Source organism: Platalea leucorodia (genome assembly GCF_965183815.1).
Source record: "Platalea leucorodia genome assembly, chromosome: 3".
Classification (NCBI taxonomy): domain Eukaryota; kingdom Metazoa; phylum Chordata; class Aves; order Pelecaniformes; family Threskiornithidae; genus Platalea; species Platalea leucorodia.
This window is the reverse complement of record NC_138825.1, coordinates 25,114,175-25,134,831: the sequence shown is the minus strand read 5'-3', so window position 1 is coordinate 25,134,831 and position 20,657 is coordinate 25,114,175. Positions and strand designations below refer to the sequence as shown.

The window sequence follows — 20,657 nt, the reverse complement described above, 5'->3', positions numbered from 1 at the left end:
AACCAAGACATGAGGCTGAGAGAAAGGCAAATCAAGGTTCTTTGTGCAGTCTTAGTGTGGCCCCTTAAACAAATGCCTTATCCTGTACTAAAGCCATGATAAAAACCAGACAGACCAGTGTCTCTTTGGTCTTTGTTCAGGACCTACTTCCTGCTCTTGCACCTCTTTCTTGCTACTGGTGCCTCTCTTGCCCTGCAACAGTCAAGTTTTTAGAGAAAAGGTAGTCTTCAGTTGTTTGACTATATAAAGTACTTTCCATATTATATATATATATATATATAAAACCTGTAAATAAGATAGGCTTGGATTCTGTCATTTTCCAGCTTTTAACTTTGCAAGCCAAATGATGCTGTTAGAAGTGTCGTATTTCTGCTATAATCGTGTAAATTGTAGCAATGTTAGGAAAATCTAGAGTATGTTAAAAGGTGAATCTATATCCAGGTAATATAAAAATAAGCCTTGGATATGAATAGCTGATTCTTTTTTTGTGAGTTGCTGCAGGTTTGGGAGAGGGCAGTCGTGAGGAAAATGAGATAGAAGATGCAGTCTCTAGGCATTAGTTCTTTAGCATACCAAGGCTGAGAGCCAACTCGGGGAGGTACCATAACCACTGATTTCCAGTGCCATCCAACACTTCCACCAAACCTAATTTAGCTATAGATCAGAAAGAGGCATGCTCCCACTAGATAACAAATGGAGGAGCTATAGGTATTCTGAGATATTGGAAATTTCAGTTTAACGGTCTGGAACAATAATACAGGGTTTCACCAACTATGTGGAAAGAGCATTGTTTCTTATTTGATAACAATTCCAAATTTTTACCATTTGGCAGGCTTTAAAACTGAGGCATGTACTTATCTCTTCCTCCTTATGAACACTTTGCACCGTAGTGACTGAGATGAAATGTCTTCCTTCCATGTAAGAACTGTAATAGTTGTAAGGATTGTGAGGAGTACTATTGCTAACTAGAATCTAGCTGAAAATGTTTCTTGAGAAACTTCATTATCAAAGTTTCTGTTGCATATCCTAGCAGAGAACTATACGCTGTTCTAGGTGTCTCTGCTCATCTTCTAATACCCATCACTTGACTGACTTTAGTTTTGTTGTTGTTTTTAGGATTTCCTGTGGACCCACGGAAAGTATTAATAGTAGCTGGTCACCACAATTGGATAGTAGCTGCCTATGCCCATTTTGCTGTTTGCTACAGGTATGAATATAGTTGTTTGTCAAGTTACAGGAATCTAAAAAAGATACGATAATTTGTTATGAGCAAAACAAAAAGTTTGCTTTACTCTGAAATGACAGTAGATCGCCTGCGTTCAGTCTGCTTCTATAAATATGAATTGCCTCTTTTGCTCGTGCAAATAAACTGCTTGATAGGAATTCAAATTTTGCTGCTTTGATGTCAATTCTTGATGCAGTTGCAAAAGTAATGGACTCCAATGTAACTGCTTCAAAAGCCTGTTTTAAAGCAGGCTTTTAAAGGAAAGATTTATTTAAAAAGTTCTTCCTACTGTATGGGTTTGAAGACACTCTGTGAAGTTAGGCTGTCAAAGAATGTGAAACGGTTAGTGGATTTTTGCTACGTAAGTGACGTACCTTGTCTTAAACTTCAGGTTTTTTGGCTTAGCAGAACTGTTAAGCACTTGCTACTTCATCTGGATGGCTGAAAAATGTCTTTAAATGTCTTGTAAACAAACTGGCTATTTTTTAAGATCAGCTGAAAATAAGTAACACCTTCATATTACAGAAGTTGTTTTTAAATCAAGACTACCAGATGTGAGCTAATTGGTGGCTGTCTTTTCAATGAAAAGTAATATTTTTAACAAGAACTGTTGCCACAAACAAACACTGCTGTCATAGTGTGGTTCCGAAACAGAAGGGCAAATAGAGAGTGTAATGTGAATAGCTTCTTTCTTTACTGCCAAGCTGAAGCCATAGTTTGCTCCCTTTTTCACTATATAGAATACTAATTTACTTGCTTAAACTTTGTAACTTAAATCACATTTAACTTGTCTCGTGTTCACCACTGCAATTTGCTTTGCTTTAATTTGTACTAAATGTGGCTTCTCTTGCTCTACTTAATGTTCTTGTTGTCAATTATGCTTAATATGGTCTGACTGGAGAAAGAGGCAATGATTTGAAATTGTCTTTTGTGCTAATTGTCCCCTCCTTAGGATTTTATCTCTGACTGTTTTTCGTGGATGCTAGCTCACTTAAGTGAAAGATTCTGCCTCTTTCCTGCTTGGTAGTCTACTTAATGAGACTTGTTACCATTGAACTTAAGTCATTAGTGATGCTTTTGATGAAGCATGTCAGACTTGAACGGCTGCTGAAAGAGGGCACAGGTCAATATGCCAGTTTAAGATGCTGCTTTTCTTCGTAGTGACTCAAGGTAGCAGTCTTGTCTTGATTTGAATATTTTTTCTTCTGGAACTCGCAGGAACTCTAGGAATACAATGGTGGAATTTTTCCTCCTCCATTCTGCTCTTACACAGCTTTGGTAACAGTTTTTTCCCCTCTCTGCTGCATCTTATACCTGTCTGTATTTTATTGCTTGACAAGTGAATTTGCCCAGACTTTTTTGAATATCTAGTGTTTGAGGAGAGAGTGTATACTTAAAACTCCTTCACTTCACCCACAAATTTTAATATAGCTTGCTTATACTACTATGCTGCAGTCAAATGATGTGGTTTTTAAGATTCTTGTCAGGATTATTTTAATGTAAGGGTAACATCTGAATTTTAGTCGGAATCACATCTGAAAGTAAGTGGACTGGACAGTGAATCCCATGCAGTAAGAAATTAACTATTTTCAGATGTTTAGTTTTGTGACTTTCTTTTATGCTGCTTGTAACAGATATAATTGTCTTAAGTATTTAAATAACTTTAGTAAAAAGCTACAGCAAAGCACAGTGCATCCTAAGAATATTTTTTTCCCTTTGAAATACAGCAGAAATCTTCAAAACTTGATAATAAAGCTTGTGAGAATGTCTTGGTTGCATCTAAAGGCTTACGGATATTGCACTCCTGCTCTCAAGTCACTTCACTACAACTTCTGCATGCTGTATGGGTAGAGCACAGTGATCAGAGCACAGCTTCATCTCCAGGCAGGATGCAATGCTGAAGTAAAAGAATGGCAACAATAGTAAAAAATACTATAGATATGTTTGTGCTTTCCACGTTAACATTTATATAATGTAACTGCTTAGATTTACTGTGCTCTCGCTCAGTTGCGAAGTATCTAAACTATTGCCTAAAATCAGATAAATTGTGCTTTTCTGGCATCATGTAAGTCTTTAAAATTGCACATGCAAATGATTCTCTAAAAATAAAGCTTATAGTCAATTCAGTATAGTCTGTTCACAGTATACCATAAACAGAAAATGTGACTAGGTAGCAGAGCTTTATGCTAGAGCATGATTGGATGTCTTACATGATATGTAAGACACCTTGCCTCTGGAAATTAACAGAGATTTCTTATAAAGTCTTGGGCTGAACCTCATTCTCTAGCATTTGACTACCCAAGCTTTTGGCTGGATCATCCACATTGGTTCAGGCTTAGACCAAGATGTCTGTTTCTGAATCTTTAACCTCTGCTCCCTGTTCCCTCCTTTGCCCTTGCAGAATTAAAGAATCATCTGGGTGGCAGCAGGTGTTCACGAGTCCCTATCTGGACTGGACAATTGAGCGAGTGGCTCTCAACGCTAAGGTGGTTGGAGGACCTCATGGAGACAAGGATAAGATGGTTGCAGTTGCCTCAGAGAGTAGCATAATCTTGTGGAGTATTCAAGATGGTGGTAGTGGCAGTGAAATTGGTAACTATAATTGCTTGTTTTTTTCTTTTTTTGTGTGTGTGTTTAACCAGAAAGAAGTCTGTGACCTTATTTTGATGTATGTATCATCAGCAGTGTTGGGTAATCAGTTTCACAAAGGGACAAAACAAGCCATAGTAAGCAATGTTTTGGAGCATATTAACTTACTTCCCTGTCATGCTAGAGGAATCCTTTCTTAAAAACAAAAGGATGAATAATAAAAAAGTAGTCTGTTTACTGAACGGCTACTAATATTTACTGTTCAGTTCAGCTTGAGTTTTAGTGTGAAGGTGCAAATTAGAGTTAAACTTTTCCCTGGACTTGCATTTGAATCTACGCCATAGCACAAAGGAACTAAGTTTCTGAGATGGAAAGCTAGAGATACTGAGAGATTCTGCTCTTTTCTTTCCTTTGTCTTACTAAAGCTGTATTTTTGAACAGAGGTGATAAAAAGGTTTCAGTTCTGCATCAAATGTAGTTCATAAATGGAATTTGGAAGATGAAAATGTCTTTGTTTTATAACTTGGGTGTCTAGATAGGAAAAAACACACTCTACTGTCCTAAGCATACAGGAATTACTGCTTGTACACCTTGGCACTGAAGAACACACAATTAGGGAGGCTTTAGAAACAGCAAGACAACATTTTCAGAAGTAAATGTTCCTTGGTACTGATCTGATGGCTTGTCTGACTCACTATTGTTCAAATACAGGGCAAGTTTGGGAGGCAGTGAAGGGACAGTTATTAGGAACTTCCTCTAGCCTAATCCCTGGTGTTTGAATCACACTATTAGGCCAGTAATGTCTGTTTCCTCTGGCAGTGGATACTGCTAACGAAGTGTGACAGCAGTCGTCTTATGTGGACACTTTTCTCTGAAACTTAATACTGAGTTAATTTGTTGTTAGATGTATCTCCATAGTTGAAGTCATGAGAATTAATGTGGTTGTTAATTAAAGTCAAAATGACCAAAATCAAGTTTTGATCCATGTGCCTTTAAAGAAAGAGTTTACTTGAAAGAAGCTCGTGCAATTTCTAGCTAAGTTAATAGTTGTTGCTTTTTTTCATGCTTGAATGAGTGGAAGCACCAAGTCAGATTTGAAGATGGGGAAAAGCATGAGATAATGCAGCCGTATAATGCTCTTTTACTTGTGACTCATAAAGTTCTTGTATGTAATCATGGTCAGCAAAACAGAAAAGGAGGCTCCATTGTATTTAAAAATAAATATGAAAGGTGTGTCTAACAGTTGAATGTGAAATATCTCTATTAAACGGGGAGTAAATATTGTACTTGAGAAGCCTTTTCTTCTGTCATGCTCCCCTTGACCAAATCTTAAAGGCAGGGAAGAGTTAGCGTGACAGCTGTACTCCTGTGATAGGCATTGCTTTAAGCACTATACTATTACATTCCTCCTGCATTTTCTGGTTTGACTTGGCTGCTTGTGTTACCTTGGCATTTGCAATAAGATACATGAAGTAACATCTCGGATGTTTGGAAATTAAGCGCAAAGAGAGGCAAAAACCATAAGTGGACTTTTACTTCAAATAAAAACTCTAAAATATGGCAATAGCATCTGATAACGCAGGCTACAACTGAACATGGCAACAAAACTGAAGGAAGCACTTTTGCTAAACAGGCTGTACTGCATTGAAGTGACTTTGTGAAACAAAGGAAATGTCACTTAGGGACGGGGGGAGCAGAAAGAAAGTGCCTGCAGGATTGAATCTTTAGTCTGACTAACATTGAACAAAATGTACTGTTCCTCTTTTGGATAATAGGTCATGCTGCTTGGTTTAAAAAAACTACAATATGCTTGTGTTAAATAGTAATAACTTGAATATAGCTGTCTTGTTTCTTTGTAGTGGCAAATGCTTGCAGTCCTGCTTTGTGTTAGAGATATAGTACATTGCTATCATCTTCTGAAAGAAACTACTTGTTCCCAACAGTCGTTGGAGCCTGGCGACACTGTCCTCAGAAAATTGTGTGGGCTGGCATCTTTGTGATAGAGCTCTCCCAGAGCGCTCCCTTTCCTTTCAATATTACTTACATAAGACACCGCTGCTGGATTGCTGCTGTAAGCAGTATTTTACTGAGAGGGACCCTTAAGACAAGAGCCTGTCATTACGTATAGCATTGTCTCCCCTGTGGATGGGTCTCAAGATTGTTGAGCCTAAGCAGGACTGACATTTCAAATTCCTCCAGACCATTCAAGCTGTCTTCCTTGATTTCCTTGAATCTCATCCTTCTCTGGAGTAATCAATTCTAGTTGTTTCTGTGGATTTTTTATTATTAAGTTTTTTCATGTGCCCTACACTGCTGAATATTATGTGCATTGAATGATTGTACTATGCCCTGGAAAACAGTTTAGCATCCTAATTAAAACATATCTTGAGCTTCCTGAGGTTCCTTCTTGGGGTGTAACAGAGGGCTGCTTCTTGGTTGGGAACGGCCCTCTGTTCATTTGCATTTGTCCAAAACAATGTTGGGAAATTTTCCAGCTATTGACTACTCTTGTTTTGAAGACATCTGTCTGCTGCAGTTACAGTATATTAGTGAGGAGTAATATAAATATACAGAGTGAGCAGTATGGAATAGGAAACTTGCAAGTGAAGCTTGACAGTTGGTAGTGTAATGTATCCCCAGTAGTAATGACTTCTGTACTTACCAGGCAGTAAAACTTAGCCTAGAATTACTTACAAACATCTGCTTTGTTTGTAAGGTCAGCATTTGCTGGCAAGTCTTACCTTCTGGATTTTGAATAGTATGTGATGATTGGTGAAACTGGTTCCCTATATGGTTTCAATTTTTAGTAGCCTGTACTCTACTGTAACCAAACTTTAAGATTTGGAGATGAAAAGAGAAAGAAATAAATAAATGGGCTTTTGCAGGCTGCTTATTTTTCCGGGTTCAAGTATTTCTGCTAAAAGAGAAATTTGAATGTATTCAAGTAGCGTCACATTAGGGTCATTCCATCTTTTGCCAAGGATAAGGATGAAGCCTTGTAGCCGTATTTAGTTTCTAAAATATGCTTTCAGACTATGTCTATTTGATTGGACTTTTAAAAAAAAAAAAAAGAGCGGTGAGAACTTGTAATACTTTAAAGGTAATTGCAAACTAGTATGGCATAAATTTGTCTGTCCAATTACTGCTTATTAAATGACACTTAATAGTCACAGATAAAAAAACCACCACCAAAAAAATCCTGCTTGCTGTAATAGGATTTTTATTCATTTTTTTAATGCCTTAGGAATATAAAGCCATTTGAGAACTTGATGGCTGTAGAAAAATAAGGAATGCATATTTCGCATGGGCTCTTCTTCCTTCTCTTGCCTCCTTTCTCCTTCCCAAGTAATGATTGCATCAGCAGAGATGACCTCACGCTGCCGTTTAATTTAATGGAACCCAGTTTGCTGCTTGAATGGTACCTCACCTAGCACACTGCAAACCCAGTTTTGGCTGTTCTTTACTTGCTACTGTAATAAATGTGACATATGATAATAGTGGAGAGATTCCATTGTTACTGTTTTTTTCTCTTTATTTTAGATGAGCTTCACAGACTCTTCATTTTTTGTAGGAGTGTTCAGTCTTGGAGTCCCTGTAGATGCTCTCTTCTTCATTGGCAACCAGCTGGTGGCTACAAGCCATACAGGGAAAGTGGGAGTGTGGAACGCTGTGACTCAGCATTGGCAGGTGTGTTCAATTCAATTTTCCACATCACTTGTAATAAGCTGGTATGTCTTTCTAGTAAAAAAAAAAAAAAATCTAAAAGCACATGTGAATTGCTTGTCACAGGGTTTTGAGCCCTGACTCGTGTTATGGAGTTTGCCACCTTGGTATCTGAGTATTGTGCCTGTGAGCAGAATGTTGAATTGTTTGGTCGTACTACCAAGCATGCTTTTTAGGCTTCCAAATAAAAGGACGTGATGTGATTTGGAGTAATAAATGTCAAGTGTGTATATATTTAAACTTCCTTGTGGGTTACTAACTTTGTAAAAATTCACTAGGATCATAGGAAATAAAAAAATTGTGGGGAATGTGTGATGGCAATTTCTGCACTGTCTGAAAGAAGAAGAAAACAAGTTAAGAGACAGTGATATCTGGGGATCTCAAAAGTTTACAATGGGAAACTCTTCTTCAGCAGAAATATACATGGTGCTTTAAAGATGTCTGTCTGCATGTGGATGCTTCTGGCTGCACTGACTTTATACCTGTTGTCAGAATGCATGTTAAATAGAGAGATCCTTGGAGTCTGTATGAGTCTGAGAAAACAGTCGAGCATCTATGTGAATAACAAAGCTTGTAACACAGCCAGATGTATGTCTTTGGCAAAAAACCTGGGTGCGATAAAAATCCCCAAATTTCCTTGCAAATCTCAAGAGGCAGAACTGACCTGGGGCTGCTGCGCTGTTTGCTGACTAAGTTCTGATTCCACCCCTAAGTGACAGTACTGCTAACAAATAACACAGATAATAAGCATGGGATAGCACTGCTTCTGCAGCAGACACAGACATGTTAGTATGGTCTTGAATTAAACAAAACGTTATTTAAAGCTCTATTGATGCCTTGCAAATTCTTTTATTAAGAGACAACTTAATACTATGTGACGAGCTGGCGTTTGACAACATTGTCTAAAGGAGGAAGTCATAAGGAATAAAAACCGATGTCCCATTCATATTCTTTGTTTCCAGGAGGAGCCACAGAAATCTGTCTGATCACATTAATAGTTCTTCAGTTTGACTGACTATTCCCGTGGTGAAAGCTTTTCCTATTGAAGAGTAGAAAATCTTTAAGAGGGGCTTATAGCCAGGATATCCTAAAGCCAAGTTTTTTGGCTTTCCGATTTTATTTTTTTTTCCTAGAAGATGAGAATAGCTCCCTTTAAAAAACAAACAAAAAACCAACAACTCCAAACCACAAAACCAAAACAACAAACAAAAACCAAACCCCAAAACAAACAAAAAAATCCCCAAATCCAACCAGTTTCAAGGTGCTTTCTCTACATCAGGCTCTTTTGTTAGCAAGCAGAAAAAAAAAAATCTTCCTATAGATCTTCATCTCCCTTTAGAACACATTCTTCTTGAAGAACCCCATAAAGAGTTAAGTGGCAGGGCTGTACCTCTGATCTTCAAATTCCTCATGAGAATACATGATATTTGTGTAACTGCTTTCCATGAGTTGCCCATAGCTCTGGACTGAGGATATAACCATACTTGCTGCAGTGAGAGAGGTTTTGAGGAACAGAATGTGCCAATGCCCCATTTCAGACCAAGAACTTTGTTTCCTTTCAGGCTTTCTTTCCTGATGCCTTTCTGAGTTTTACTTTAAGGAGGCTTAGTTTGTGCAGAGCTATCCTTCCTTACAATGTGATTTTTGTATTTGATGTATTACACCCTGAAGATCTAACTCTGACCTCTGCCTCTAATGGGTTCTCGCATCTTCGTCCCATCTTGGAGATCTGAGCAGACTAGCTGAGGTGGTTATTCCTCTGGCAATGTTTCAGTTGCATGCAACAAGGAGAGAAGGTTGTGGGTGCTAGATACATCAGTAATGAAATTCTTAGCATAGGAGAGCTTAATGGAAGCAGAATATTTAGTGTTATAGGACAAGAGGTAATGTAAAGCAATAGAGCATAACAGAAAAACTTAGTCTGCGAAGTGAGGATTCTCCATGGCCATGTTTTACCAGTGACTGTAGTACAGCATCGTTCTGTTTCCTAATGAAAGTTCACATCTTGGCAGGTGCAACTGCTGAATCACCTCTGGTGTTCCTACCTCTGCTGCAGAAGAAAGGACTCTCCTTGTTTTGTATGATTTTTCTGACCCAGTCAGTCAGTCAGTCTCTGCTGTCAGCAGCGTTGTGGATCCTCTTGCTCAGACCTCTGCTTGCAGTCGTTACATCTTCTGCAAGGTGATGAGTAAAGTGGTATATCTGTTGATGGGTTGCCTCTACCTTCGTTAGTTTTGTAAACTTTTTGCAGATGGGAGAGCTTCTGTATATACCTTTGATCGACAAAACCAGAGAGCATACTGCACCTTGATCCAGAGACTCTTAGATGCTGAGACTCGGTTTGGTTTCTTGCCTTTCTGCTCCTGTGCTACTTCCTTAAAGTAGTCCGGATAAAAATAAATCTTTTGAAACCAAGTTCTGTGGCCCCGATCGTTAGATGCCTTATTTAATTAGGTGTAGTATGAATTTGACTGTGGGGAGGGTAGGGTACTTAAACAGCTGTATCTGAAAAAGTACTGTGTGAAAGCACTGAAATCAAGAATAGCAATTCTTGTCAGTAATTGGAAAGGATCCTTCTCCAGGTCATTCAATCATCAGTTATACAGGGAACATCCAAGTGCTTTCCAAGAACACTTTATTTTTAGCATTGCATCTGTGCTGAATTATGGGTGAACATAAGTGAGAGAGGCGCAATCCTTTAAACAAAGAAAGGAGGGAAAGTGCCTCTCCCTGCCCGCCCCCAGCCCCTCAGGAAAACATGCAGAACCTGTATTCATGTTGCAGCCTTCTCTGTAAGGCTAAGTGATAGGCTTAGAATATGTTTCATAGGCTTACAGACTATCCTTAGGTTAGGAATGGGTACTGGTTTGGAGCGCTAGCTCTTTGGGGTGCGGGGAAGTTTCTTTGGTTGGTTTGTTTTACTTTTAGCCATCAGATTCATTGTAGGTATTTTGCAAATGATTTTGCAAGTCTCTGAAGCAATCGGAAGGATGCTGCTGGTCAGAGAGAAGTGAGAACTTAAGCTGAAATTTCCATGAATTAGTATTCGGTGTCCATTAAGTGGACTGACTGAAACATGGAGCACAGGAAAAATGCTCTGACTTTGTGCGTGTTTGAGTGCTCTGGATAAACTGGCTTTTGGCTTTTTCTTCCTCAGGGCTGAAGCAAAAAATAATTGCTTGAGATAGGGGATCATACCTAGGATAAGCTAAACTTCTTACTTGCTTGAGATCTCTGTCCTACCTGAGGGGATAAGCACTCTTTTTGATCCTACAGGGCAAAGAGAGGGCATTCTCACCTGAAGCTGCAGACCAGTGAGTAAAATATGACAGGGCTGCGTTCCAGTTTACTTGGTGTGGATGTGTATTGGAAGTGGGAAATTGTAATGGGACAGGAATTTTTTTCCCCTCATTATATATCTGCTGGAGGCTGAGATCCCCATAGAGGCTGGCAGAGGAACACAAGAACTAGGGGTAAATGAAGGCTTAGAGAGGTAACATCTAATTCCTTTGCCCAGCAACCTCTTAAGGAGTTGTCAGAAAGGGAAAGAGGGATAGGACAAAGTGTGAAGTATGCTTACTTTGCATATTGGAAAAAAAAATCCTCTTTTGAAGATGTGGTTTAGCTGCGATGCTCTAAGCTTTGTGCCTTCACATGGAGAAGGACCTTCCAGAGCAGTTGTGCTAACTTGTCTGCATGCTTTCCAGTTTGGCAGAGGAATGGGATCTACTAGCAGTACTTTAAGCATGCCATTGTATGTGTGAATGCTTGCACAACAGCTTCAGACCAGTACCAAGCTCAGGTGTTCTTCAACAAAATATACCAAAAATGTCTGAAAACTGAGAAAGTAGCAACCTAACTTCTTGACTTGTTTATTTTTATTTATTTCCTTTCTGTTTGCACTAGGTTCAGGATGTTGTTCCTATCACAAGCTATGATACTGCTGGGTCTTTTCTGCTGCTGGGCTGTAACAACGGCTCTATCTACTATATAGGTAAGAAATGGGGGCAGGGCAGAATAAAAAGGAGGTGGTAGTGAGCAGCTTTGTTCTTAAAAACTCTTTAGTTGGTCTAAGTTGCATCAGAACAACTCTGTCTATTCAGAGTAATAAACAAATGTCTCTTCCCCACAGACATGCAGAAGTTCCCATTGAGAATGAAAGACAACGATCTTCTAGTGACAGAATTGTACCATGATCCCTCCAATGATGCTATAACAGCGCTCAGTGTCTACCTCACACCTAAAACAAGTCAGTATTCTATCACTGTCTCTTCAGTGAGAGTCTGTTACAGATGTGGGTTTTTTATTTTTTCTAAATGGACTTTTTCTATTGCTGCATAGCAGGGCTAAAGCAGACACGGTAGGCCTTGACATAAACAATGACTTTTTCTTCATTTAATCATCTTCAAATGAATGATGAACACAAGGCGTAACTATTTCCCCTTACATCTGTACGTGTACTTACATGTATGTGTGCATATGCTTGTACATCATGCATTATACATTAATGTATAATGTAATAACATAATGCATCATATATATTAATGCTTGTGTATAATGTACCTTTGCTTGCTTTAAGCCTTTTGCACAACATATGCACTTTTAGATTATGAATTGTATTCACTGAAATAGTTTGTGGTGAACTGGGAGGGGAGACAACGTTGCTGGTTGCGTCTAACCTTGAAACCAATACACCAACAACCATTTCCATATGCAGCTGAATGATGCTTAGCTAATGTTTCTACACACCCTTTTGTAATCACAGTGCAGCTATCTTTTACAGTAAAAAAGGGAAAAAGAAAAAACAAAAAACCAAAACCAAAACAAAAACCAAAACCAAAACCAAAACCCGAGCAAACCCCCAAAAAAACCCCGAACTGGGAGAAAGTGGTTACTCACATCACTATATTGATACCACAGTGACCTTTTTAACTATAGTCCTCCCTGCTTTTGCCTTGCTTTCCCATTTGCCTCTCACTAAGGCAGAAAAATAAACGGTATGTGGCACGTATTGACCATATCACTGTGAGGAGTGCCAAAATATCCAACCATATGGCTTTATCCACCTCTTCTTTCACTTCCAGGAGGGAGGAGAGAATGGGAGAGAAGGCTGTTGTTAAGACAGTGTTGAAGAGTGTTGTATGGAATTGAACAAACTTTGGGTTTTTTTGGTGGCAAAATGTCCTCTCTGTTCATGGGAAAATAATGAGTAAACAGTGTTTGTTTAAAATAAATATCTGTCTTACTGTGGAATCTTGGAAATACTGTTTTCTACTGCCTCATTTGCTGGCCCCAGTAAGACAAGCTTTCATTCCTGGGAGGAACAACTGTGTTCTTGTTTGCTTTAGGTGTAAGTGGCAATTGGATTGAGATTGCCTATGGCACCAGCTCTGGAGCAGTGAGAGTGATTGTACAGCACCCTGAAACAGTTGGGTCTGGGCCTCAGCTCTTTCAGACCTTCACCGTTCATCGAAGTCCTGTTACGAAGATCATGCTCTCAGAGAAACACCTTGTGTCAGGTAATCTTCTTTTCTGTGTACAAATTATTGGCAGTTCTCCCCTCCTCCTGAGCAATGAAGTATTTGTATGCATTGCTTTATAACTTGCATTGTTCCCACATGTGATAGAAATGAGTTGGACAGATTCGGGGGCAGGGGAAGGGCTAGATTTGCTTGGATCCTCTTTCTTAAAGTAAGCATTCTTCAAAGCCTTTAGCAGTTAAAAGGCCTAGATTTTATTTGATCAGATACTGGAACAACTAACTCTCCTGTTTGTGTCTTATTTCAAGGTTGCCATTTGTGGAAATAAAAGGGTTTGTAAACAAATGTATCCCTGTCAAGTCTTATTGTTGTGGGCAGGTCCTTTAGGACTTGTTTTCTTTTAACAGCCTTTCAGGAGCTTTCTCAGTTGCAGCAAAATATGCACCGTCTCCTCTTGGGCCCTAGAAAAAGCCTTCCCATGGCTTCAAAGGGCTGTCTGTGTTTCTTCTTTTCTCAGCAGTCTCCCAGTGTTTGTTGTACTGTCCTGTTTGTCCTGTCTTATGCTCAGGAAAGTGTCTTGCTTTCATGGAAGATGCAATCACTCCTCCCTCTGTAAGAATCTATTTCACCCAGAATCCAGCAACCAGGGCATGGCAGAGAACAGATTTACTTTCTGCTGCTATCCCAATTTTTTAAAAAAAAGGAACAGGAGACATGGTATCCAATTATACTGCAAACAAATATACAGCCCAGAGGTCATCCGTTCCCCTGCAACGTGGTGCTAAACCCTCAGTGACAGGAAAAGGCACATCTGTAGGTAGAAAACTTGAGTAACTGATGAATGAAATAGAAGAAGAGCACTGTTGTGTGATGAGGGTTCTGCTGCCAGGCTGCTCTCATGACATGTCTTGTCCTAGCATCTGCACACAGAGGATTGAAGTGTGCTGTAGGCTACTGTGTTCCACCTGCCTCAGTTTGTTTCTTGAATTTCTGAGGGAAGAGACAAAACTAACAGAGAACAGGACATCAGCAACAATTTGTAGATTGTTAGATAATTGTCTGGAGATGCTATGTGACCTGACATTGACTAAATTCTGCTCGGTCGCACAGTCTTGAAAAGCTATCATATAGAAATCATTAGAGAAGTTTATCTATCTCAAAAGTTTTGTCATCCCTTGTAAATGTTATTGTGTGTCTTTTCCTTTCTAGTTTGTGCTGATAACAACCATGTACGGACGTGGACTGTGACTCGGTTCCGGGGCATGATTTCAACTCAACCAGGCTCAACACCTCTTGCATCATTCAAAATCTTATCCCTGGAGGAAGCAGAGAGTCATGGCAGTTACTGTTCTGGAAATGACATTGGTAGGATGTCTCTTGAATGTGCTGTGCTGAGCCTGTATATTCACTGGTCTCGTAAAGGTTTAACAGACCTTCAACCCTATAACATGCAAGTCAGCTGATGGGTGTAAGATCTTACGTACTGCTCTCCCCTTGAAAAGATGGCAGAGGTCTGTAAGATTCACCTGGAAATATTCACTATTTAGGCTGTACAGAGTGAGTACACTTAAAGGGCTTACATTGAATGTGAGAAAAAGGGAGGAAAAACTTTGGAATGCACACTGTACCTCTTCCTTGGGCAAACATGTAGCATTTCACTTTTTCGATTTAACTAGAGAATGACAGAAAGCACAGGAGACTGTATTAAAGCAGATGAGCATAGCCAGGTTTGGATCTGCTGCAAATTCCAGTTCACTGTTCCATTGGGGTTAAATGATGCACATGTGAAAAATTCTTAAATGAATTTGAAGTTGTGACACAGTTTACTGAAGCCTTGAACCTGCAGAGGCAAATGGTGCTAGCACATTGCTGTAGCACAATACTGAAGGAATGCATGTCAGTAAATACGGGTAGACAGGTAGTCTAGCTTCCTTGTGGTCTGAGTCCTGCAAATGAACCTTTGATGAATAGGATGCCCTGTGAACACAGGGTGGGGTCAGTACTATGGCAAGAAATCTCATTAAGCCCTTAGACATCTAGGAGCTGCAAAATAAGAAAGTACTTAGTGTTATTATAGAGGCCTAATGTAGGGTTTGTACTGACATAGTAATTCCTCCAGAAACATGCAGGAAACTCACGAATGGGTGACCTTTAAAACAAAAGAACAAAAAAGATTTGTAGCTGTAGAGGCTTCTAACTAGTGGATGGCTTTTTCTATCTATTAGTCATCTTTGGTTCCTTGGTCCTGATGCTTTAAAGTTGCAATGGTCATACTAACATGAATTTGGGTCTTCAGGACTGTGTGAGGAAGAGGGTGAGGAACTGAAACAAACAAACAAAAAAGTGATTTTTCTTTTTTTTCTCTAGGACCCTTCGGTGAACGTGATGATCAACAGGTGTTTATCCAAAAAGTTGTTCCCATCACAAATAAGCTGTTTGTAAGGCTGTCTTCAACTGGGAAAAGGTACCTCCACGTTTAGGGTTTTAAGTGGGAAAGGAGCAGGACTTTTCAGGTGGTGGGGTCTCCCATCCCTTAGGGATGCATGCAGTTGCACTTTTAGCAAGCTTCTAATGTGCTTGACAGCTCTGGCTGAACTCTAGTTTGTGTGTTTGTTAGTAACAGAACTGTACTTAATGATCTACCACAACCTAGAAGCCAAATAATGTGGTATCAGAGACTCACTTCGTGATGGCTCGCCTGCTGAGCTCACAAAGCAAACATTTGTGTGCCTGTACAGAGTCTGTAACTCTCAGCCATGGTACCATGCTAACATTAAATTTCAGAACTAATGCTGAAGTTGCTGGTGGCAGGGATTATGCTGCTCACAAAGGTAGACAGGGAAGCAGTTTCTCTCTTTCTTTGCATTTGTCTTTGAAGATATTAGAACCTTTAAAACTGAGAGACTGTCTTCTAGGTCAGCTATACAATTACTTACTTAGGCTTGACTTCATAATAATCTGCTACATTGCTGCTAATGTAGTAAAAAAAGTTGCCAAATAACCACAGCTGCTTTTCTTCCTGTTAGGCTAGGAAGATGGCAAGAGATCAGAAAAGATGGTGCATCTCAGTTCTATGCTGCTTATTATTCTTGCATCTCTTGCCTAATAACTTTGAATCTGGGTGAAAATGTTGATGCCTTAACAGTATTGGCATCTGAATGGAAGACAGAAGCCCTGAGGATTACTGATGTGCCTTTTTTTGTTTTTATTTTTTTTTTTCCTTCAGGCTAGATTTTGTATGTAGTGGAGAGTTTTATTAGATAACTTTTTTTGGCACTCCAATACGAGGGGCCAGTAAAACAAATTACCCAAAATATGTGAGGTTCTGGTGTGGAGTCTGGCTTAGCAGCTTAGTTTTGGGAGTCTTTTTGCTCTCAGTCCCCACATAAGCTTCTAAAAGAGAAAAAAGCGATGGAGATCGGCCATGTCAAGTGACACTGCAGTTGTCATAAGACAAAAGTTATCTGTATAGATAACCTTGGATTTATCATCCTTGGATTTTTTGCATATCTTTTATATGGTTAAATGTGCTGTTCCTGCAGGGTAGTTTCCTAGAGTGTGTGACATATGAAGGGGCTAGTTGCTGTCATTCTTGTGAGAGCCTTAGGTTTCTAACCATTGGAAACTGAAAATGGATGTCGAACATATGGGGGTTCCCTAATAAAAATAAACAAGTAGTAAGACTGACTGCAGATGGATTGGGCGGAAGGTACTGTCTGCAGCTGAGCAGCATGCCGGTCATGCAGGGGAAGGAATTTCGTCTGGAAGAAAGGTCTTTTTCTGATGGCAAGTTTGGTGCCTTCTCTGAAAATCCAAACAGTACTGACTTGAGTGGCCAAACTCTGCCACGTGCAATTGTTTTGGTAACTCGGGGTTTCTCTTCCTGTAGGATCTGCGAGATCCAGGCAGTTGACTGCACCACCATCTCATCATTTACGGTGCGAGAATGTGAAGGATCCAGCAGAATGGGCTCCCGGCCACGCCGCTACCTCTTCACTGGGCATTCAAATGGCAGCATCCAGATGTGGGACCTGACCACAGCTATGGACATGGTTAATAAGAGTGAAGACAAAGGTAAATTGTGTTATGCCAGGACTGGGGTGTGGTTCTTTTTCTGTCCTCACATGTGCATGACTACAGTAAATGGACTTGGGCACTAAGAGCTGTCTCTTTCAGATGTTGGCGGTCCCACAGAGGAAGAGCTGCTCAAGTTGCTTGACCAGTGTGACTTGAGTACATCTCGCTGTGCCACGCCCAACATCAGTCCTGCCACCTCAGTTGTTCAGCCAAACCGGCTTCGGGAATCTAATTCCAGGTGAGTCACCAGGGATGGCTCCGGCTGCAGACACCAAAGGTTTTACCCTTCAGGTAGGCCAAGAGGGGTTTGGTGACCTGAATGCTGTAGCTGAGCCCCTGAATATGGGTTGTCCTAAGTGTCTCGAACTACACACACATACTCCTCGATTTCTGTTGGTTTACATGTGTGCAGATTAAAGTATCGTGTGAGAATTTGAAGTGAGTGATCTGGAAGCCCTTGTGTGGGGGTTGTTATAAGTGTATTGCTAAGTTAGTGGGAATTGCAGTGGTGGGTGGGAGCAGGGTGTGCAGAAGAACTGGCTGCTATTCTTAGCCTAACATCTGCTCTTCTTGTCCTTGGTGGTTGGTTTTCTTTTTTGAAGCCTCCAATTGCAGCACCACGAAACAATCCATGAAACAGCCACGTATGGTTCTGTGCGGCCATACAGAGAAAGCCCCCTATTGGCAAGAGCAAGGCGGACGGAGAGCTTTCACAGTTACCGGGACTTCCAGGGTTTTAACTTATCCAGCAAAAGCCCAACAGAAAAGGCAGCTGCTGCAAATGGGAATTCAAGCCAGACAGAGGCCAGGAAGGCAACAGCTGAGGGCAGCGCAGCTGAGAGGAAGGCAGTCCTGACAACAGCACTTGAAGTGCGAGGCACAGGCGTCACAGATGCAGGTGGGTGCTGCAGTACAGAGCTTCAGCGTCTGCCAGAGAGTTCTCTGGATCTCAAACGAAGAGGACCAGAAGAGGAGAGTGAAGCCAAAGCAGAAAGCAAAAAGAAAATGGGGTTTGAAGGAGCTGGCTTTCTGGGAAGGAAGAAAGTGCCTCTCCTGGCCTCTGCACCAGTCCTTGCTGAAGGTGGGCCTGAATTACCTGGTGCGGCTTCTCCATCGCCTACGAAGACAGCTGCTTCACCACGTCACCGGAAGAATGACTCATCCTGCCAAGACTATGGCTTGTGAAAATGTGACTGGTGGCAAAGATGAGGTGGAGGTGCCCTCTGGCTGGTAGCAGGCATAACATTACGTGTTGTGGGTTGTTTCCTGAATGGGACTTTGTTCTGATACCCAGAATGAAAATCGTAAGGTTATGAGAAAGTACCTGGCTGCTGCCAAACCTTTGAAGAGTCATCCACATCAATGTGTGGCTTTATGTAATGCTTCAAAATGTAGTACGGTACTTGGTCCAAAATACTGTTGTGCATTCTTGCGTAAATGTGGTCAGGCATGTGAAATGTTGTGATTATTTTTGTTTTGGGGGAAGGGAGGGTGCTAAAGGAATAGTTGGTTGCTCAGTGGAAGATGCCTTTTAGATGCAGCCACACATTGCTCTGCAGAGCTGCTGCTGTCTTGGCTGGATTTTGCCTAATTCATAGGGCTGCCTCTGTAGTCTTGTTTTATGAATGGGATCCTTGCTCTGTATGCTGCTGTCTGAAATCTGAAATGTTTTGTGCAGGTTAAGGAGGAAGCTATTCAAAATAGCATACTATTTTGCCTCTTAGTCCAAATAAATTGCCAGAGGAGTGTTGCTTGTGCTTTCTGAAAATGCGTGGTATCAGATGAAGGGTTTTGCTGATTCTGACTGAGAGCATGCATAAAAATATGCTTGGCAGAATACACAGAACTGGCAGTCTCTTGAGGGCTTCCTTGTCACTTCCTCTGGAAAAAGGACGGAGATGAATATGGGAGTAGGTTTACTGTCATGGTATAATAATTCTCAATTACAAGCGTCTTGACATGATATTCCTACCTGCATTGCACTGGCTGCTTGCTGTTTGCTCCTCGTTTACTGTGGGTGGTGAACAAATTTTATTGCCTGTAGATTAGTAATACATAAGCAAAAGGGAAGGCTGTGACAGCAAGTGTTTAATGGGGAGGGGGTTAGGAGGTTTTCTACCTCTGAAAAAGCATGCTTGGAGTTAAGCATTAATTAATGGGGGTTTTTGGTGGTTTTTTTGTGTTTTTTTTTTTTTAAACTCGAGCTGAGGGGGTGGGAAAGAGGGAGGGAGAGAACGCAAAGGTTAAAGCAACTCCATCAGAATTCCTTCATTTGCTGTTTATTCACCTCTGCATGAACACAATTTTGTGGTGGAGCTTTGTCAGGCCAGGAGAAGACATGGCTATACTGCTACAAATGGCCCTTTCAGGCCCATGCTGGGTTTTGGACAGGTAAAAGGCTTTCCCTTACCAAACGCACTGTCCCCCCCCCCCGCCCCCCCCAACCATCCTCAACTGTGAAAGCTGGGTGAGAGGCAAAGATGAGAGCCTCTACCTTCACAGTCTTCTACTACTGTATGACTGACTTAGGGATTTTCACTGTTCTCTTACCTCCCCGAGGCGTCAGTGCTAACACACAGTTTTTACTACACAGTTAAAGAGATGGTGGAAAAAAAGGCCAACTTACCCTCCCATCCCCTCCCAACAAACAGTTTTATCTTTTAACTAGCGGGCATGGGGTGGGGAAACAGCAGCCCTATACCCTCCCCCAAAAGCCATGCAGGCTGCTTTTGGCAAGTTACCCGCTTTCCATTTTCTAGAGAAGATGGTTGTGTTCTTCAGAGGTGGGTGTCAGTGAATGTGGTGTGCTCCTTGGTGACTGTGCTGAAGCCCTTGATGACATTGACAAGATCTTCTTCATCTCCATACTGTTAGGAGGAGGGGAAAAAAAGCATGTAAACCAAAGCTGTACCAGACTAAAGGCGATTCCTTCATTTCTCTTTCTTTCCTCCAAACGTGGTTCTGAAAGTCAGATAAATAAGTGCATTTCTACCTCTCTACATGTTTTCCCATTCCTCCCAGCATGAGGTAAAAACCTAAAGCATTCAAGCACCTGAATTCAAACCAACGAGATTTTCATAGTAAGCAATGTTAAAAAAAAAATCAATTACTATATATATCTGACAAATGGTAAATATAACAATGTGTGTTACAGTGTGATGGGGAACCTGGAGAGATGAAAAGAAAAAGAATACATGTTTACAGTTTTGTATAACCACCACGTCAGCCAAGACTTAGATAAGATTTTGTTCTTCAAGCTTCTAAAAGGAGGGTCTGAGCTTCTTCCAGCTGCCCTCGTGCTAGTGCCTTCAGCCAGAGAAAGAGTTGAAAGCAGGAGAGAAGTAAGCTGTTTCCATAGCATAAAGAGGTCACCAGCAGCGTTACTGCAGGTGCGTGTCCTGGGCCACTTCAACCGTTCAGTATAGTAATTTGCAAGATGGACAAAGGGGTGACCAAAACTTGCTGATGGTCCTAAGCTGCTGAGTGTAATAAAGGGAAGAACTGAGTGAAAAGCATTGCAGGAGGTTTGTTTGCAAGAGAGTAGCTGAGCAGCAACACAGGAG

The 20,657-nt window shown here is 40.8% G+C and overlaps 2 protein-coding genes across 2 annotated transcripts in view; one reads left to right on the top strand and one right to left on the bottom strand.

Annotated features, from left to right (window-relative positions):
* The window catches only part of KCTD3 (potassium channel tetramerization domain containing 3), a gene marked incomplete at its 5' end in the record, with an annotated part of 28,149 nt that extends 9,315 nt beyond the window's left edge, over positions 1-18,834 (top strand). Inside the window, 11 exons of the mRNA XM_082305427.1 lie at positions 1,117-1,207; positions 3,627-3,817; positions 7,386-7,501; positions 11,444-11,531; positions 11,670-11,786; positions 12,886-13,056; positions 14,227-14,382; positions 15,385-15,481; positions 16,907-17,091; positions 17,194-17,332; positions 17,697-18,834. Of these exons, the coding sequence (XP_082161553.1) occupies positions 1,117-1,207; positions 3,627-3,817; positions 7,386-7,501; positions 11,444-11,531; positions 11,670-11,786; positions 12,886-13,056; positions 14,227-14,382; positions 15,385-15,481; positions 16,907-17,091; positions 17,194-17,332; positions 17,697-18,279 (1,934 nt within the window). The 3' untranslated portion in view covers positions 18,280-18,834. The remainder of the gene's footprint in view (positions 1-1,116; positions 1,208-3,626; positions 3,818-7,385; positions 7,502-11,443; positions 11,532-11,669; positions 11,787-12,885; positions 13,057-14,226; positions 14,383-15,384; positions 15,482-16,906; positions 17,092-17,193; positions 17,333-17,696) is intronic.
* A 1,037-nt stretch (positions 18,835-19,871) lies between these two features.
* The window catches only part of USH2A (usherin), a gene marked incomplete at its 3' end in the record, with an annotated part of 389,347 nt that continues 388,561 nt past the window's right edge, over positions 19,872-20,657 (bottom strand). Inside the window, exon 72 of the mRNA XM_082305924.1 lies at positions 19,872-19,961. Within this exon, the coding sequence (XP_082162050.1) occupies positions 19,872-19,961 (90 nt within the window). The remainder of the gene's footprint in view (positions 19,962-20,657) is intronic.